The sequence below is a fragment of the Aspergillus fijiensis genome, assembly GCF_003184825.1.
Source record: "Aspergillus fijiensis CBS 313.89 unplaced genomic scaffold BO72scaffold_90, whole genome shotgun sequence".
NCBI classification, from domain to species: domain Eukaryota; kingdom Fungi; phylum Ascomycota; class Eurotiomycetes; order Eurotiales; family Aspergillaceae; genus Aspergillus; species Aspergillus fijiensis.
Genome location: NW_024469066.1, coordinates 107938 through 124311, shown reverse-complemented (window position 1 = coordinate 124311; position 16374 = coordinate 107938). Strand labels below are relative to the sequence as shown.

Here is a 16374-nt window from a genome sequence, read left to right as displayed (position 1 = left end):
GTGGGAGTAGCCGGGGAAGTGGTAGTGGTGGTGGTGGTGGTGGGTTAGGCAGAGGGTCTGAGGAGATGGTGCAGATTGCGGCGCCGAGGGCGGTGGTGGTTTGGGAGTCGGCGCGGGGGAGGGGAAGGGAGAGGGAGAGGGGGTGGGGGGATTTATATGATTGATTGAGTGGGGTTATTGGGTATGGGTTTGGGAATGGGTTTGGGGGTTCAGGGGGGGGACAGTAGGTAATGGGATGGTTTGGTGTTGTTGGGTTGATTTGTGATGCATGGTGAGTCCGAGTTGAGCATGAGGGATGCGTTTGTATATCAGGCAAGCAAGCATGCCTCTTTAATATATGACTGATTAATCTCAGGTCGAACTACTAATGATGGAGTGCATGCGGTATAGCTTCACTATAATGTCGGATAACTATTTTCAGGATTATCAACAATTACTTCGGTATACACAATCACCGCTATAAACGACAACCCTATATCCCTCTTTATCCCTGCACCCCGGCTCTCCCTTTCCCCACCACAACCTCTGCTTAATCACTGATACCTAACCACCAACTTCTCACCACTCACAATCTCCGGCACCGCCTGCACACTCGAGCTATACGTATCCTGAACGGCATACAGCGCCGCCCCGTCCTCAAGACCATAGCTCTCCCCATCCGCCGTCCTGGCCACACAGCCCGTGAACACGGCATCCTCAAAGCCCACGAGCGTCAACCCGTCCCCATCCACCGCCAGGTCCTCGACGATCCACTCGGCATTCTGCCCCTCCAGCCTGGCACTCTCACTCGGCGCCGTCGCGTGCATCGTCAGCTTCTTGCCGGTGGTCCGGTTCTCGATCACCGCCGTGCCCGCCGTGCTGCTCGTCGCCTCGACCGAGGCGAACACCACATCCCCAATCGCGAAGTCCATCTCCACGTCCACCGAGTTGGCCGGGTACCACTCGTACCACGCCGCGAACGAGGTCTCGTTCCGGCTGTCCACGTAGATGTCCACCCCCGTCTGCCAGATCGAGTTGCCCGCCGTCGCCCCGTCGATCCCCACCCAGAACGAGACCGCCTGCGTGTCCGCGCTGCTGGCCGCCGCCGTCGGCGTCACCGCCGGCAGCGTGAACGTCGCCGCCACGTACGTGTACGTGGCGCTGGACGCCGGCGCCGATTCCAGCACCGCGCCCGCCCAGTTCTCGTTGATTTGGTAGTTGGTCGCCGTGCTGGTGCTGGCGCGGTGGTCCACGCTCGCGGTGGTGGTGGTGGTGGTGGGCGCCGTCGCGCTGGGGTTGGTGTAGTAGTAGCTCGTCGGGGCGGCCGTTTGGGTCGGTTGTTGTTGGTGGCTGCTGCTGTTGCAGTCGGTGCTGGCGCTCGCGCTGGCGCTGGGAGCAGATGCGGCGCCCCAGTTGACCGAGGGCTGCCACTGCCACTGCCCCTGCTCCTGGCCTTGGTTTCGGCCGCCGCTGGTGAAGCCGTTCACTGCTGCGCCGTCGCCGTCGCTGCCGGGGACGCCGCTGCCGAATTGGCGGCGCTGCTGGCGGGCCTCGTGGGGCGCGGCTAGAGCGGTGCCTGCGGCCAGAAGAGCGCTGACTGCTAGGGAGGTGGTGAGCTTCATTGTCGGTATTGATGCTTTCAGGTAATGTCAAATGAAGATAGCAAAAAAGAACAAAGTTAAAGAATGTATATGCCCCCAGGAGGTGGAGTAGTCTAGATAGAGAACGGAAACGAGCACAGCTCTAATGAAAAGGAAGGGAAAGGTACGTAGCACCTCAGATCACAGATCTTGGTTGATGAAGACCAGAAAAGCATGGCGATGGCGCTGGTGCGGGCGTGGCAGACCCTGCAAGTTATATGTCCATTGCCTGAGTCCAGTCACTTAGGGCTCGGTTTGGGATTGATTGCTCCCGGATTCCGCATGAAACCCGTTAGTGGCCCCGGGTGGAGTGGCGCTGCCCCGTCGGGTGTTTGGGACTCGATCACCTTCATTTCGGGGATGGGGAGGGAGTGAGAGTGGGGACGTGGTTTTTGCGTCGGAGGGGGTCTTGGATAAGGGGGATGGGTTGGGCGTTTGGGAGGTGGTGAGGGTGGTTGTTGTTGATGGCGGTGGTGGTGGTGGTGGTGAGAAAATGCTGTACTATGCTTCGTACTCTATCCGGGTCATAGGCAGTCCACTTCATGAGGGCCATTAGGAGCTACTGATCCCACGACGATGAAGTCTCGCCGTCCACAAATCCATGCCTCCTCCATATATTCATGTTGTTCACCGTGGCAAGGGCAAAGGGGCAGTCTAGATTTCACGTAGTGGCCCAAAGGGTCAGTCGAGACATCCAGACTTAAGCATATTTCAACATCCCAATCAGGAAATCCACGGCCGAGACATTTCCAACAGATAGATTGAAGGGTGTCCCGCAAGCATGATGCCACCACCAGCGTCAATCTCCGGATATAATGATCGTCCATTGTCATCAGAACTGTCTCGGTACCTGTCCGCAACTGTCTAGTCTACAGTGCATTATCTGTTGATCTACTTTACTCAACTCTTTCCTCCACGATCATAAATTGAAATAGCTTAAAAATAGCACCATCTCAACAATCTAAGCCGGCTAGACTTTTTGTATATCCACAACTCCAATATGTACAAGAAGTCAAGAAACTAACCTGCAAGTCTATACACCTCTATCGTCCTCTAATTCACCATGTTCGGGCACTCCCCCTGCGCCCGCTTGAACGCTCCCGCAAACAGATCCTGCATCGCCAGGTAATGGAACAGAATCCCGCCCAGCACAGCAAGGTGCCAGATGTTGTGGCTGCCGCCCACATAGTCGAACAGTCCGGGCCGCCACCGCTCCGGCACCTGAGACGCATACACACACGCCCCCACGAAATACACCAGAACACTCTTCACCACCGGCGCATAGAAGTACAGACACCAGAAGAAGCCCCGGGTGTAGGTCAGCTGCGCCAGCGGGGCGAACCCGGTCAGAGCCAGCGACACATAGAAAGCCACCCGTGCCCACGCCATGTCCGCCCGGTTGAAGGTGGGGTGCCACGGCAGAATCACTCCGCCGATACCCAGAGACATCGTCAGCAGGATGTAGATCCACCGCGACACTGGCTCGCAGTAGAAGGCGGTGTACTCGGTCGTCACAATCGAGGCCGCGACCAGCATCGAGATACCCGTATAGTCCACGCACGCGAACCGCTCCATCAGTGTCTGGCTGGCAATGCTGTTCATCGTGTGCCACAAGGTGCTGCATACCAGGCACTTGCACGCCGCGAAAAAGAAGACTGCGGCCACTAGCACATCCGTCTTGGTGCTTAGGTGGAAGTTGGGGTTCAGCGGGTAGAAGTAGAAAGCCACAGAGAGCACGATGAACAACCCGATCAGATGCGACCAGATGTTGACAAGTTCGTTGGAGAAGGTGAACATGGAGGCCAAGCACTCCACCTTCGAGTGCGTGAACCGGTATCCCTCAAGAATGTGGGGGTTCACCCGCCATGGCTGCGGGAGGTCCGCATAGCCGATCAACCGCTTTTCCTGGGCCAGCAGGATCGCCCGGTCAATGTTCTCCTTCATTGCCTCCTTGGCCCGACGCGCTCGCTCCATGCCCTCGTCGACCACCTCCCGGGCATGCACCAAGCTGGAGTCCATCGCCTTCCACGCCCCATCCAACGCGCCGTCTAACCCGCGGTCCCACCCGGCGTGAGCACGAGACTCCAGCTCGACGAGAAAAGATTCCATGAGGCGGACACCGGCTTGGGCTTTCTGTTCTAATGTTTCCTTTGTGGCGAGAGCATCCTTATAACGGTCCTCCAAGGTGTCCACCAGGATCTTGGCGCGCTTCTTGCCGCTGCCCATGAGCTCTCCGGAAGCGTGAGAGCACGAGTCCCGCACGGCCTCCAAGGTGGCGTAGCCGCGACGGAGGCTGGCATCAATCTGGTCCATGTGAGATTTGCCATATTGCTCAATCCACAGCATTCGTCGCTCCAGCTCCGTCAGGAAAAGTTCAACCTAGACCCCGTCAGATAAAATCCCATGCACCAGAAGAAGATTCGGCGAGGGCATACTCTCAGAAACACCGCATCTGCGTCATAATCTAAGGACAGCTTCCGAGCCGTGTGGAACGAGTGACGGCGCCGACGGTCGCGGAGTAAGCTGGTCTCCTCGGAGGGGGTTGTGGAATAAGCGGATGTGTTTGCCTCGGGATACGACTCGATGGTCATAGATTGCGCAGAGCAAGCCATGGTGTTCCGTATACCGTTCCAACCGTCAATTAGATCCGTAGCTAGTTGAGAAGATCGAATCGCATATGCTGGAGGGAACAAAGAAATAACAAGGGGAAAAGTCAGTGAGGGAAAAGACCAAGGTTGGGGGTGGAGATCGGGACGATCGGGAATCGGCGGGACGACCGAAGCAGAACATACAGCTGCAAGTTGGACAAACTAGAGAAATTCGGGTGGCTGCAAGGGACAAGCGCCTAGGTGAGTTGAGTGGAGAGGAAGAAAAGGGAAAGAGAAAGACAGAAAAGTAATGATAATGACCCTAAAAGAAAAGGAGAGACACCTCTTAGGAGGAGAGGGAATTAGGTATTTAGGGGAACGATCAGAGGAGAGAAAGAGAAGAGAAGAGGAGAAGAAGGGGAAGAAGAAGCAGAAGAAGTAAGTTAGTAGAAGAGGGGAACCCGAACAACATTAATCCCATCAATAATAACTTACTCTCTTTTTCCCCTCCCCGCCAACCCTTCAATTACTACTCAAGTACTTGGTTCCCTTACTTGGCAAATGTCCACTTTTTAAGGCTGAACTGCTAAGAACTACTCCGTATCCTTGTTCATCCAAGGATTGGTTCTTCTATTCGCCGCCTTCCTGCTGTCAGTCTTCACTTCAGCCCATCAGCGCCCGGCTTGCCTCCACGTTGGGTCATTCTTATCGCTCTCGCCACCAGCCACCCTTCAACGAACCACCCACCGTACTTCACTTTCTGCAGTGGCAGCCAGCTGTTCCTTTCACCTGACGCACAGCAATTCCCTCACCATGGCCATTCGGGACATTGTCGTCAACCCGTCCCTGCTGCCGGTGCTCAATTTGAGCGCCGAAACCCGCGACCAATGCATGCAATTGCTCGCCGTGCTCGACCCGTCGGCTGACTCCTACTCTGACTCCGAAGAACGCGCCCTAGCTGCATCCAAGGAACAGAAGCAGCTGTTTGCTCTTCTGGCTCGTCTGCGCGGGCTCAACCGCGATGCTATTCTACGCGTCCGAGAGACGAAGCAGGCGACCGCAGAGGCCCGCCAGGAAATCGACCGTTTACACCTGCAACTTCAGAATCTCTACTACGAACAACGGCATCTGACGGGGGAAATCGCTGCGTGCGAGTCTTATGAGTATGTCCCGGCGTAGCCACTAAAAGAACTCGCTGGATGCTGACCTCACTGTCGCAGTCACAAATACCTTGCCCTTCCATTGATCCCGCTCGAAGAATTCCTAGCGTTGCACCCCGAGCATCGTGAATCGGACGAACACGATCTCATGATCGCTCGCATCAACCACGAACATGCCGAACGGGAGAAGCTGGAGCAGGCGCGACAAGAGCTTCTGAAGCGGAAACAGGCTTTGATTGCGGAAAACAACAAACGCAAGGAGGATCTGGCCAGTCTGGACCAAGATTTGGAGCGCTTTATCGACGTAAGTCTCTGTCCTAGTGAGTTTCGGACGATGTTGCTAACCCCTGGCAGGCCGCCAAGCCCATTCAGAAGATCTTCGAAAAGGAGTATTAGCGGTGGGGTTATTGTCTTGTAGTTTCTTGCATGGATTGGCGCATTGGATAGATACCCAATATGATTTGATTTGAACCAAACAAGATTTCCTAGTATGTAGCCATGCGTTTCGTGGTGGACGTGTTACATTGTATTCCTTGCGACCGCCGCCAACTGGTGGCCCCCTCTCCGCCTTCCTCCCGCCTCTCCGCAACTCCAGCTTGCAATCAACTCCAACAACTCCAACTCCCCTCCCACTCTCTCCCATCTGGTCCTGTACCAGGCTACGTCGCCCTCGTCAAAGCATGTCCTGGTCATGATCGCCAAGAATGAAGACCTGTCGTCATCACAGACCGTTGATCCCCACCCCGATTATACCATGACCGTCAGCACCCCCTCGCCGCGTCCGCCGCCCCCGGAGAAGCCAGAGGCTATCCGGACGCGATTCAAGGTCATTGCAGCCTTCTGGGCGGTGATTATTTTTCTGGGATTCCCGATCTGGTGGAAGACCACATCGATCTATCGAGCTTCCTTGCCTATCCCGGAAATGATTGATTGGGCCGATGGAAAGGTATGTAATTCCTGGCCGTTGAGGTGCATAACCTGGCTGACTGGTGTCTCTTCAAATCTAGACCTGTCGTCCTGTTTTCCCGCTTGAAATCCGAGTCGAGACGCCTCACCTACCTGACGCAGAGGCCCAGCACTTGCTCCGGACGACACAACATACCCTCGATGACTTAAATGAATTCTCCGCACATCATCTGCGGCTGAAGCTATCGAACGATAATGTTGACGAGCCACTGAATAACCCGGCAGACACGGCCTTGACAGTGCGCCTCTTACCACAAGACGACCTAATCAACCCCAAGTCCGAACTCCATCACGATACCACCCAGCTCGACGTCTTTTACTCACCAAACCAAATACCGCCCCTTTCATCATCCAACCCACCGTTGTCCGCTTACATTGCGGGTGAACTTCAGCAGCTATTCACAGAAGAGAAGGCCATCATTGCGCAAATCCTGTCGAACAGCCATGCATCAAGTGCGGCAGCCACCAGTCAGCCGTCCTCGACTATGCTTTCCTCGGTCTCTCCTCAGCTCGCGGACAGTATTGCCAAGCGCCAACGACGCTCGATGAAATACGCCGATACCTATCACCTCGCCTTTTCCTTGTTCACTCCCGGCACAGAGCCCTCCTTGTGGGACATTCAGGCCGCTGTCCACGACTATATCACCCCACTGCTGCAGGCCTTCTCTCCAATCAGCAATTTTACCGTCGACACCCAAGTTCAGCTATACGCGACTTTCGCACCCACAGCTCCGGCACCCGAGTACGACGAAAGCCACGGAGCTTGGACCCTGAAGCCCGAAGACCTCAGCGCGTTCATCAACGCGGCCGAATGGCCTCTCAGCCCCAGCATCGGCCCAGGCCCCACCATCAATTTTATTCTTTATGTGCCTGATGCAGCGCAATCCCCCTTGGTGGTCAAGGACAGTCTGGCGACGAGCTGGGTCGTGCCTCAATGGGGTGGTGTGGTCCTTCTCAACCCCGCGAACGGCGCCCAGCTTCAGCATTTATCGGGCGATGCGCTTCAGGCCCCGTTTCTGACCTTTTCCCACCAACTCCTCACTCTTCTCGGCGCCCCTTCCACCCCGGCTGCGCTGCCTTTCCGACTGCAGACACTCACCCGCATTCGGGCCGCGAGTCTGCTCCTCTCTGCATCCTCTACCATGGGCTCCCTCGCCCGTCTCACTGAGTCACTTCCCTCCATCCCCATCCCTGCTACCGTGGCTGCCTCCGTGGCGACGACACTCTCGCATCTGACCTCGACCTGTGAGCATCTCCGACGGGGACGATTCCAGGCCGCGCTAGCGGATGCACGAATCGCCGAGACGGAAGCGGAGCGCAGCTTCTTCGAGAAGAGCATGGTCGGCCAAATGTACTTCCCGGATGAGCACAAGGTGGCCGTGTACCTGCCTCTACTAGGCCCCATTGGCGTTCCCCTCATTGTCGGCTTGCTAAAGGAGGTCAAAAAGGCCATCGCCTTGCGGAAGGCTAGGAAGGCTACCTGAATCATGCATACCTGTACAGTATATAGTTTTATTCAATCATTTTTTTTCTTTCGGTTTGAGCACAATGTACCAACATAGAAGCAAGACTTCGCTAAGAACATACAATCAGGATTATTAAGATTAAGTCATGCAAGAGGCAGAACCATGCAACAACGCATACCCGTCCTAAGACAGGGCAAAGGCCAAAACCCAAACATGAAAAAAGAAAAACGCTATACTCAAATACCACCACAAAATCAACAGTATACATACATACACTGAATCATACAGCCATGAAATCATCTACCTCCGCTGCGACCCCAACCTCGAACTCCCTCTACTCAACCCACCGCCACCACCACCCGAGCCCTCCGGGTCCTCCGAAAACGCCTCCATGGCCCTGGGATTCGTCGGATACGCGTCCGGCTTCAGGACCCCTGTGGTCGCAAACACGCCCGGCGGCGTATACACCCGAATACTCTCCGTTCGGGGCAACGCCGGAATCACCGGCGGCGAGCTGTAGGTCGCCACGCCGCCTTTCCCGTCCTGCTGGGTCTGCTTCACCACGAGGTTCCCGTTGATGTTGAGCGGCAGCGGCGGCACCGGCACGGGGACTCGGCTCCCTCCGCCTCTCTCGGGCACCAGCGCCGTCTCGACGCCGGCACCACCGCCCACCCCCCTCGCGGTGGTGCCCTCCCGCTGGTACACGGGATTGTGGGGGTTGAACAAACTCCGGACCCGGCCGCCGGTCTTCTGGATCATGGAGCGGGATCGGGACCGCGACCGCGACCGGGAGCCGGTGGTTGTGGCCTTCGAGGCTCGGGATTGCGTCCGCCGGAGGAGGAAGTCGGTGCGGTAGGCTGTCTCCTCTGAGGGCATGGGCGAGGAGATCCCGATGAGGGTGCCCTTGGAGGAGCGGTGGGTGAATTGGGCGATCTTGGCGGACGGGGGCAGGTTCTTGCGGCGGTGGTGGCGGTACAGGAGGAGGGAGAGGAGGGTGGCCGTTACGCCGAGGAGGGCGCCGGGGAAGAAGCCGGCCAGGACGGCTGCTGTGGGGTACTGTGGGCATTTTAGCTGTGTTGCTGTTGCGCTGCTGGTGGTGTTGGTGTTGGTGTTGTCTGCGGCTGAGGAGGTGGAGACGCGGGGGTCTGTGGCGGAGATGGCGGTTGCGAGGGAGGATGAGGAGGAGGAGGATGTGGTGGAGGAGGTGGTTGAGGAGGTAGCGCTGGATGCTGCTGCGGTGGATGCGGTGGATGTGTCCATGCTGCAGAGCGAGTCCCCCGTACAGGTGTAGCCGAAGGGACAGCACTTTGAGCCACATTTGGCCAGGCTATCGTCGAGGCGGGTGGTGTGCACGCTGTTCTTGGGGTGGGAGGTCGCGTTCTGCAGCTGTACATCGCAGGTGATGGGCTCGATGTAGTCGCAGCTCTGCCCGGCTGGGCAGCAGATGGCGGAGCTGCCGTCGTCGAGACTGATGCAGGTGGAGCTGCTCGGGCAGCAGAAGGTGCTAGGAAGACCGCTGCTCGAGCATTGTGTGTAGTCGCTGGGACAGGTGTCGCTGCTTCGTGGCAGCAGGATGCCAACGGCCTGCGTTGGCGATATCGTTGAAGCGAGCAACCCGAATAATAGTAGTAGTCGGGACGAGTTGCCCTTGTGCGTGATCATCGTGATGGTTGGCACGAGAGAGGACCTGGTAGAACTTTCTTTGCAATAGGATGAAGTGAGAGAAGAGTCAAGAAAGGAGCGTATGAGGACTATTGCTGGTATATCGGCTGGGCAAGGGTCGGATGGTGAGTCAAAGAGTGTTGTGCTTCAATGAAAGAAAGTGTCTAAGACAATGGGTTTGAGAGTGGAAGAAACAACGAGACGAGCCAGTACCAGACAAAGAGCGCTTCGAATTGTCTTGCAGGAAGAAGCAAGTCCTGAAGAAGATCTCCCTCCCCGTTGCTCGCAACATGCTGCCCAAAACCTTTCTGCACGCATCGTACTATCAGGATCTAAGGATCCAGGACGGTAGGTAGCAGGCGCCGAGTCCCAGAATAGCGACGAAACGTGGGGCCCATGGCCGACGGGCTAATGATGAAGAGAAGTCTAGGCGCCAGAACGGGATCTTTGGGCTCGGACTGGATGAGAAGTCTGATTGACTGTTGCAGATTACCAGAAAGCCCGGCGCGTAGGCAGTGTGTACTTCTCTATTTGAATGTTGTTGTTTCAAGCTGGGCGGTTTGATGCAGAAGTAAATCGCGGTCCGCTGATTGGCCGATGTTGGCGCCTGCTTACCTCACCTGGTCTAAGCCGAAACAGGTAATCTCTCAATCTGGAGCGGAGGAAATTCTGCGGTTTGGAATTGCTGCTGCTTGTGTCAAGCACGACCTCCCTTAACATATTACTCCACCCCCAGATCATCATGCTGAACCGACTCCTCCGGCCGCAGTCTGCGCTGCGTGCAGCCTCCTCTCTCACTGCGGTGAGCTCTTTTCTGTCTTTCCGGCTGATTGGGCGCCTTCACTAACAGTGCGGACAGAAGCCCGTCTCCGCGCTCCCACGCATCCAGAGCCGTGCAATCCACCGCGTGCCTACCCTCGCCTACGAAAATGAATACCGGGGCAACGGTATCGCAGAGTTCATGTCACCAGAGGCGTTCGACTTCTCCTGGACGCAATACCAAACCCTCCTTGTCGACAAGCTGAACCTGTTGACGCAGGGTGAGTGCCAGCTCCGCGGACCTTGCTCGGTCCATGAAACACACTCGGACTCTAATAGATACCTGGATCAATAGACACCATCGATGCCGACGCGAAGCCCGGAGAACTGCTGGTCAAGTACTCCCGGCGTCCGGAGATGGCCTCCGTCTTCAACTACGCCTCAATGGCTCACAATAACCACTTCTTCTTCAATTGCCTGGTACGACCCAGACCTTGAGCGAATCCGTCCTTAGCACAAAAAAACACAAAGCCTAATCGCATGACAAACAGTCCCCCCGCAAAACCGAGATGCCCGAGAAGCTCGAGAAAGACATCACAGAAACGTGCTCGTCGGTCGAGTCACTGAAGCTCGATTTCCTGGCCACGGCCAACGCGATGTTCGGTCCCGGTTTCGTCTGGCTGGCCAAGAACCTGGAGCGCGAGGGGATGATGCACGTTTTCTGCACGTACAACGCCGGCTCTCCTTACCCTGCCGCGCACTCGCGCCGCCAAGCCGTTGACATGGCCACCCATACGCCCGACACCCCGCTGGGCAACCAGTACGCCGGCGCGATGGGCGCCCACGCGCCCAACCAGAAGAGCATGGCTCCTGGAGCCATCGATGTACAGCCTATCTTGTGTGTCAACACCTGGGAGCACGTGTGGATGATGGATTACGGTATCGCCGGCAAGGAGGAGTACCTGGAGCGGTGGTGGGACCGGATCAACTGGGAGGTGGTGGCTGACAACTACAACAAGATCAGCGTCAACCGGGGGGCGCGCAACCCCAACACCGCCTGGGGGCGCAGTCTGGGCATGATGTCGTAGTTTCTTTTCACCCAATCCGGATGATGGTTCGATAAATTGTATTATACACATGGGTTCTCTTTCTTTTCTTTTCTTTTCTTTTTTCTCTTTGGCATTTATGGTCTAATCAAGTACAAGCATTTTCCCTTGGGATATAGACAAAAGAGAGTCTCCCTTGATTATATCTCATGATGAGCACGAGCCCCCTCTCTTCTATATGTGTCTAGTACCATCACGATATCCTGGTATCAAAAAAGTATCACCGCCCAACCACCTCCCCCATCCTCTTCTCGAACGCCTCTATCATGACCCCAGCCATTTGGCCCTCAACCGCACTCATCATGGTAGCATGCCACTGATTCTTGAACTCGAACCCAATCTCCAAATGCACCCTGGTCATGCTCCTCCCTCCATCCATCTCCGCAGTGACATCCGCCAACTCCCACTTGGTACTCAAATACTCGAAGATGCCTTCCTCCGCCCCGGGGAACCCAAACCCACCACCCCCTCCTCCGGAACTCACAGCCTGCCCGTCCTTCTTCGCCACGCCAAACCGCGCCCCACTCTGCGCCGTGACCGTCAGCCGTTGGGGATCACAATCCACCTTCGAGGTGAAGGTCTCGCTGAGCGGGCCGTAGCCCACCGTCAGGAAGGCGCGCGTCGGGTATTGTGTCGTGGGGTCGCGGTGGGTGACGGTGCTGGCGGTGAGGAAGGGAAGGAAGGACGAGTAGGACTGCACGTCGGAGATGACTTCGAAGAGAGGGGCGGGCGAGTAGGGGAGGGTGCGGGTGGCGGTTAGGCGGCGGGTGCGGGAGGAATCGTTATCGGAACCATTGGAGCCGCTGCCCGGGAGGAAGGAGGAGAGAAAGGTTCGACGTTGTTGTTGGTTTGTGGGGTGGGAGGATTGGGGCAGGGTTGTGAGGGTGTTGGTGCTGCTGCTGCTGGGCTGTGTAGTCGTCGTTGCGGTGGTACGGAGAGGATGTGTGGTCAATGTTGATAGTGGTTGTTGGGTGCCCCGGATTAGTAACCGGCGAGGGGTGGGCTTGAGGTGCCGCGTGGTGGTTAGGAGTGATATGCGCATCTTGTTGTTCTGGAGGTTGGTGGAATTAATTGATTATGGACTATGGCGCGATGGGTGAGAAAGTTGAGGATGGGTCGCGGCGCATCGGTGCTTTTTTTCTGGGGTGCTGTAACTACAATTTGCCCGTTTGGTCCGCTTCCGAGGCGGATTTTGTTCCGCGGTTAATCGTTGCTACTGCAGATATAGTCATTCAGCTACTATAAGTTTGAATGAAAACCTCCCATTGAGCTGACTTTCATTTTTTGCGTCTCTTCTCATGCTAGATGGGCGGGTTATTTATCTTGACATGGTTGATCTCTGTATGTCTTCCGGATGACAATTCAGCACCAGCTTACGTCTCACCCCGAATCTATATTCTGCTCTCACTGCTGCTCATCAATGCCTATCTTGATGATCTATTTACGGCATATTTCTATATTCTCACAAGAGCTTTAATCAAGAAAGTACATACATTAGTACCCAAGGGCTTTAGGTTCTCCTTCAGGATCATTGCCACTACATCAAACAACAAAATATGTCGAGAGACTACCCTCGCAGGGTGATAGCCTTTGTGGGCAGAATTAACAAGAGAGGTCCCCTCACTCTTAGGCTCCCTTCAATTATCCCATGTATAGAACTACAATGGAAATATTTACCGTAGTGATCAGTCGACTTTTCCACCCAAGCTTTTGTGGCGTGGGCAAACCATGTATAGAACGAGCATACGAGTACATCGGACTTATTGCGGAGATAAACCCCGGGTTAGTTATCGATGGTAACTAAGAGCGCAAGCCACCCACTTCGCCATCACAAGCTCACCTCATCATCATCCTACCGGAAGATGTCTACATGTCACACAGAACGCCTTAACCTCAAAAGACATACTTTGCTTAGAGTTATTATAAGCACTGCCTGCAAAGGTACCGCCGCTCAAAATGACAGACCTACATGACGCTCTCCCCGTCCGAGAAACCAAACGCACCCGTGTTCAACTATCTTGTACAGCATGTAGAGCGCGCAAGCAAGTGTCCCAACGATGGCACCCACATCTGTTCTTTCAGACTCTGTAATCTCATGAGAAGTCACTAATGCCTTCCACAGATTGAAATGCTGCCGCGTTCACCCCTGCACCAACTGCAGGAAGCGTGGCGAGGCCAACTCCTGCACCTTTGTCGGCCGCGGACCGCGAGGCAAGACCTCGCAAGGGCGCGCGAGTCCCACACATGTCCAGGATCGGTTGCAACACCTAGAGAACCTGATCTTATCACTAACGCAGCAAAAAATGCTGGAGCAGCCCACAGAGACAAATGGGGATGGCGCGGGAACCGGGCAAGAAGAGGTGAACTTCGCCGCTCTGGAATCGACCAACGCTGGAGAAGCACCCTTCGCGAACTCGACCTGGATCCATACGGATGATACTGGGACTGATGAGAGTCAACGCATATCAGGAGTGGGGCTGGCGTCAAGGCCCCATCCTCTGACACCGGAGGAATCGCCGTCTGACCCCCCGGGGAAGCTGGTGGCCCAAGAAGCTGGAACGAGGTACGTTGATGGGGCTCACTGGAGAGCTGTACTGGAGGAGGTATGTTACTTGGTTTCTAACTATAACCTGTTGCCTTGTTCCTGCCACTTTGAGAAGGCCCAACTAATCTTTGGGTAGATCAGCGAAGTGAGGGAGTATTTGCGCGAACAAGATGTACACTCAGACGACGAGCTTGCCCAGCAGGATGAAAAGAGCGTGACTGCACCAACTTTGCTGTTAGGACTGCACAAACCCCTCAGAAAGGAGGAGCTGCTGGCACAAATACCGCCGCGGCCGGTGACTGATCGCCTGGTGGCGCAGTGGCTTAATTGCAAAGAGCCTGTGATTGGTGGGTTCTTTGTTCTTTCACTATATTTAGAGCAATAAAAAGCCCTGCTGATACTTGGTTTCTAGGCATCACGCACATTCCAACGTTTCAAAAAGAGGTAAGTACTCGGGAGGCAAAGTTCGGCTTGCTGTCGCAACTGACAGCAGCAGTACAATAAGTTCTGGGACCGCCCGCATGAAGTCTCCTTGCCATGGCTAGCTCTGTTATCTGCCTGCATCGCAATGGCGCTTGCCTTCAATCAGCGAAGTGGCGACCCGACGCCCCTATCACCTCAGGACCCTGCTGAGGCTCAGAATTCGTTCCGCAAGCTCACAGCACAATGCCTTGTTCAGTCGAATTATACCGCGCCTGCCAGGTACAAAGTTGAGGCACTGTTTCTCTACACTATGAGCGAGTTCCTCCGGAGTGACGACGCACAAGTCGGGGTTTCCTTTCTTCTCGGTATCACAATCCGCCTGGCCATCCGAGCAGGCTACCATCGAGACCCCAAGCACTTTCCCGACATGTCGGCCTTTGACGGCGAGATGCGGCGACGTGTCTGGACCATTCTTCGACAACTGGACACTTTAATCAGTTTCCAGGTTGGCGTCCCCAGAACAATCCAAGACTGGCAACATGACGTGGAATTACCCCGTAACATATCCGACGAGGACTTCGATGAGAGCACCGAGGAACTACCCCCTTCCCGCCCTGATAAAATCTTCACGTTGGTGTCCTACACTCGTGCTAAGTCACGCATCATGACTATATTCGGCAAAATCTCAGATCTAGCATATTCGCGCGAGCCCGTTACCTACGAGGTGACCCAGGCTCTCGACCGTCAACTTGACGAAGCACACGATCAGGTGCCTTCCTCTTTCAAGATGCGTCCTGTCAACCAGTGCATTGCGGATCCCTCCGACCTCATCTTCCGGCGATACACTTTGGAGCTACTGTACTTGAAGGCGCGGTGTGTGTTGCACCGGAGGTATCTGGGCGAAGACCACAACAACCTCCGCTATGCCTACTCGCGGTGGGTGTGCATGAGTTCCTCGAAGGATATTCTTCGCCACCAAGCAGATATTTACCACGAAACGCAGCCGGGGGGGCTGTTATACCGGGATAGACTGTTCCCCAACGCGCTGCAATATGCAGACTATCTGCTCGCAGCCATGATCATTTGTCTGGAATTGTCACATCAGCGCACAGGGACGCCACCGCTCGGTGGAGGCACGAATGATGATCTCGCGGTGGTGGTTCGGGGTCAGGAGGAGCTGTTGTCGGCGTTGGAGATGTCGCATGAGATATTTGATAAGATGCGTCGACGGTCAGCAGATGCGCAGCTGGGGTATGCCGCAATGACGATCATGCTTCGTTGGGTGAAGCAGCAGCGTTCGGGGCAGGAGGATCAGCAGCAGCAGCAGCAGCAGCAGCAGCCAAGCATCTCAGGTAAGTATGCCAGGAGCTCCTGGATTCTGAAAATTGCTCTGACAGAAGAATGTAGCTTATCCCCCGGCGTATGGAAGCTGGCAATTGGAGGGTGCAAACTCGCTAGATGCGCAGGACTTCCAGCCGATGGACGGCGTAACTCCGGGCTATGCTTCTCTGGACGTCATCGGCGATATGCTGGATATGCCTACGAACATGGATTGGGTGAGTTTATTCTTTTGGAGAGTGATCGATGCGTAGTACTAATTGACGTAGCGCCTGTGGGATCTACAGATACAGGGTGTTGAGAGACCGAATCCAAGTAGTACATGGACCCAACCGGAGTTCAACGATACGCTTCAAGAAAATTAGCCAGCTACATACCACTGCGAAAGGGCAACTACAAGCCTAATTATGACCCCTCAGATAACTTGAGACGAAGTGATACAATAAGTTCTATTGCGGGAAGGCAACCGCGAGCCAACAATGCATGACTCAATTTCCTTAAGGACGAAGGGCAGCCCTTCCATCGAACTGTCAGCGGCAGCTTCACAATTCAACGCTGGTATCCTTGTAGTTCGATGATTTCGAGCTAGACTTGCCATTGGCGTAAGGTCGTGTACGGGTGAAGAGACAGAGCTAACAGCATCTCGGCTGGTGGTGAGACATGCAGTCTCTAGATTCCTTGTGTGCTGCCACTCGATCCATTGGGTAGTGAGCCCGGCCACAAGAGTTGTCCTCACTGACCG

General features: G+C 55.4%; 7 protein-coding genes across 7 annotated transcripts; 3 read left to right on the top strand and 4 right to left on the bottom strand.

Annotated features, from left to right (window-relative positions):
- Positions 1 to 220: 220 nt before the first annotated feature.
- On the bottom strand, positions 221 to 1949 carry BO72DRAFT_453403 (A4/G1 family peptidase). The gene is made up of 2 exons (XM_040945974.1): positions 361 to 1949; positions 221 to 281 (listed from the first exon to the last, which is right to left on the bottom strand). Exon 1 carries the CDS (start codon positions 1599 to 1601, stop codon positions 534 to 536), a length of 1068 nt encoding a protein of 355 aa, XP_040795801.1. The 5' UTR covers positions 1602 to 1949; the 3' UTR covers positions 221 to 281; positions 361 to 533.
- Positions 1950 to 2532: 583 nt separating this feature from the next.
- On the bottom strand, positions 2533 to 4660 carry BO72DRAFT_453402 (hemolysin III family protein). The gene is made up of 3 exons (XM_040945973.1): positions 4412 to 4660; positions 4055 to 4299; positions 2533 to 3998 (listed from the first exon to the last, which is right to left on the bottom strand). Exons 2-3 carry the CDS (start codon positions 4229 to 4231, stop codon positions 2673 to 2675), a joined length of 1503 nt encoding a protein of 500 aa, XP_040795800.1. The 5' UTR covers positions 4232 to 4299; positions 4412 to 4660; the 3' UTR covers positions 2533 to 2672.
- A 360-nt stretch (positions 4661 to 5020) lies between these two features.
- BO72DRAFT_391133 (uncharacterized protein) lies at positions 5021 to 7817 on the top strand (the record flags this gene model as incomplete). Its single annotated transcript, XM_040941837.1, has 4 exons — positions 5021 to 5370; positions 5428 to 5770; positions 5963 to 6313; positions 6375 to 7817. The coding sequence occupies 4 exons, from the start codon at positions 5021 to 5023 to the stop codon at positions 7815 to 7817; spliced, it is 2487 nt and encodes an 828-aa protein (XP_040795799.1).
- A 94-nt stretch (positions 7818 to 7911) lies between these two features.
- BO72DRAFT_453400 (uncharacterized protein) lies at positions 7912 to 9941 on the bottom strand. The gene has a single exon (XM_040945972.1). The coding sequence runs from the start codon at positions 9459 to 9461 to the stop codon at positions 8100 to 8102; it is 1362 nt and encodes a 453-aa protein (XP_040795798.1). The 5' UTR covers positions 9462 to 9941; the 3' UTR covers positions 7912 to 8099.
- A 221-nt stretch (positions 9942 to 10162) lies between these two features.
- sod4 (mitochondrial 37S ribosomal protein mS42) lies at positions 10163 to 11433 on the top strand. The gene is made up of 4 exons (XM_040945971.1): positions 10163 to 10263; positions 10321 to 10501; positions 10576 to 10700; positions 10772 to 11433. Exons 1-4 carry the CDS (start codon positions 10204 to 10206, stop codon positions 11306 to 11308), a joined length of 903 nt encoding a protein of 300 aa, XP_040795797.1. The 5' UTR covers positions 10163 to 10203; the 3' UTR covers positions 11309 to 11433.
- BO72DRAFT_453398 (ubiquinone-binding COQ10-like protein) lies at positions 11367 to 12436 on the bottom strand. The gene has a single exon (XM_040945970.1). The coding sequence runs from the start codon at positions 12366 to 12368 to the stop codon at positions 11547 to 11549; it is 822 nt and encodes a 273-aa protein (XP_040795796.1). The 5' UTR covers positions 12369 to 12436; the 3' UTR covers positions 11367 to 11546.
- Positions 12437 to 13282: 846 nt separating this feature from the next.
- BO72DRAFT_472987 (putative C6 transcription factor) lies at positions 13283 to 15997 on the top strand (the record flags this gene model as incomplete). The annotated part of the gene is made up of 6 exons (XM_040947175.1): positions 13283 to 13368; positions 13449 to 13929; positions 14008 to 14229; positions 14362 to 15646; positions 15702 to 15850; positions 15902 to 15997. The coding sequence occupies 6 exons, from the start codon at positions 13283 to 13285 to the stop codon at positions 15995 to 15997; spliced, it is 2319 nt and encodes a 772-aa protein (XP_040795795.1).
- Positions 15998 to 16374: the final 377 nt, after the last annotated feature.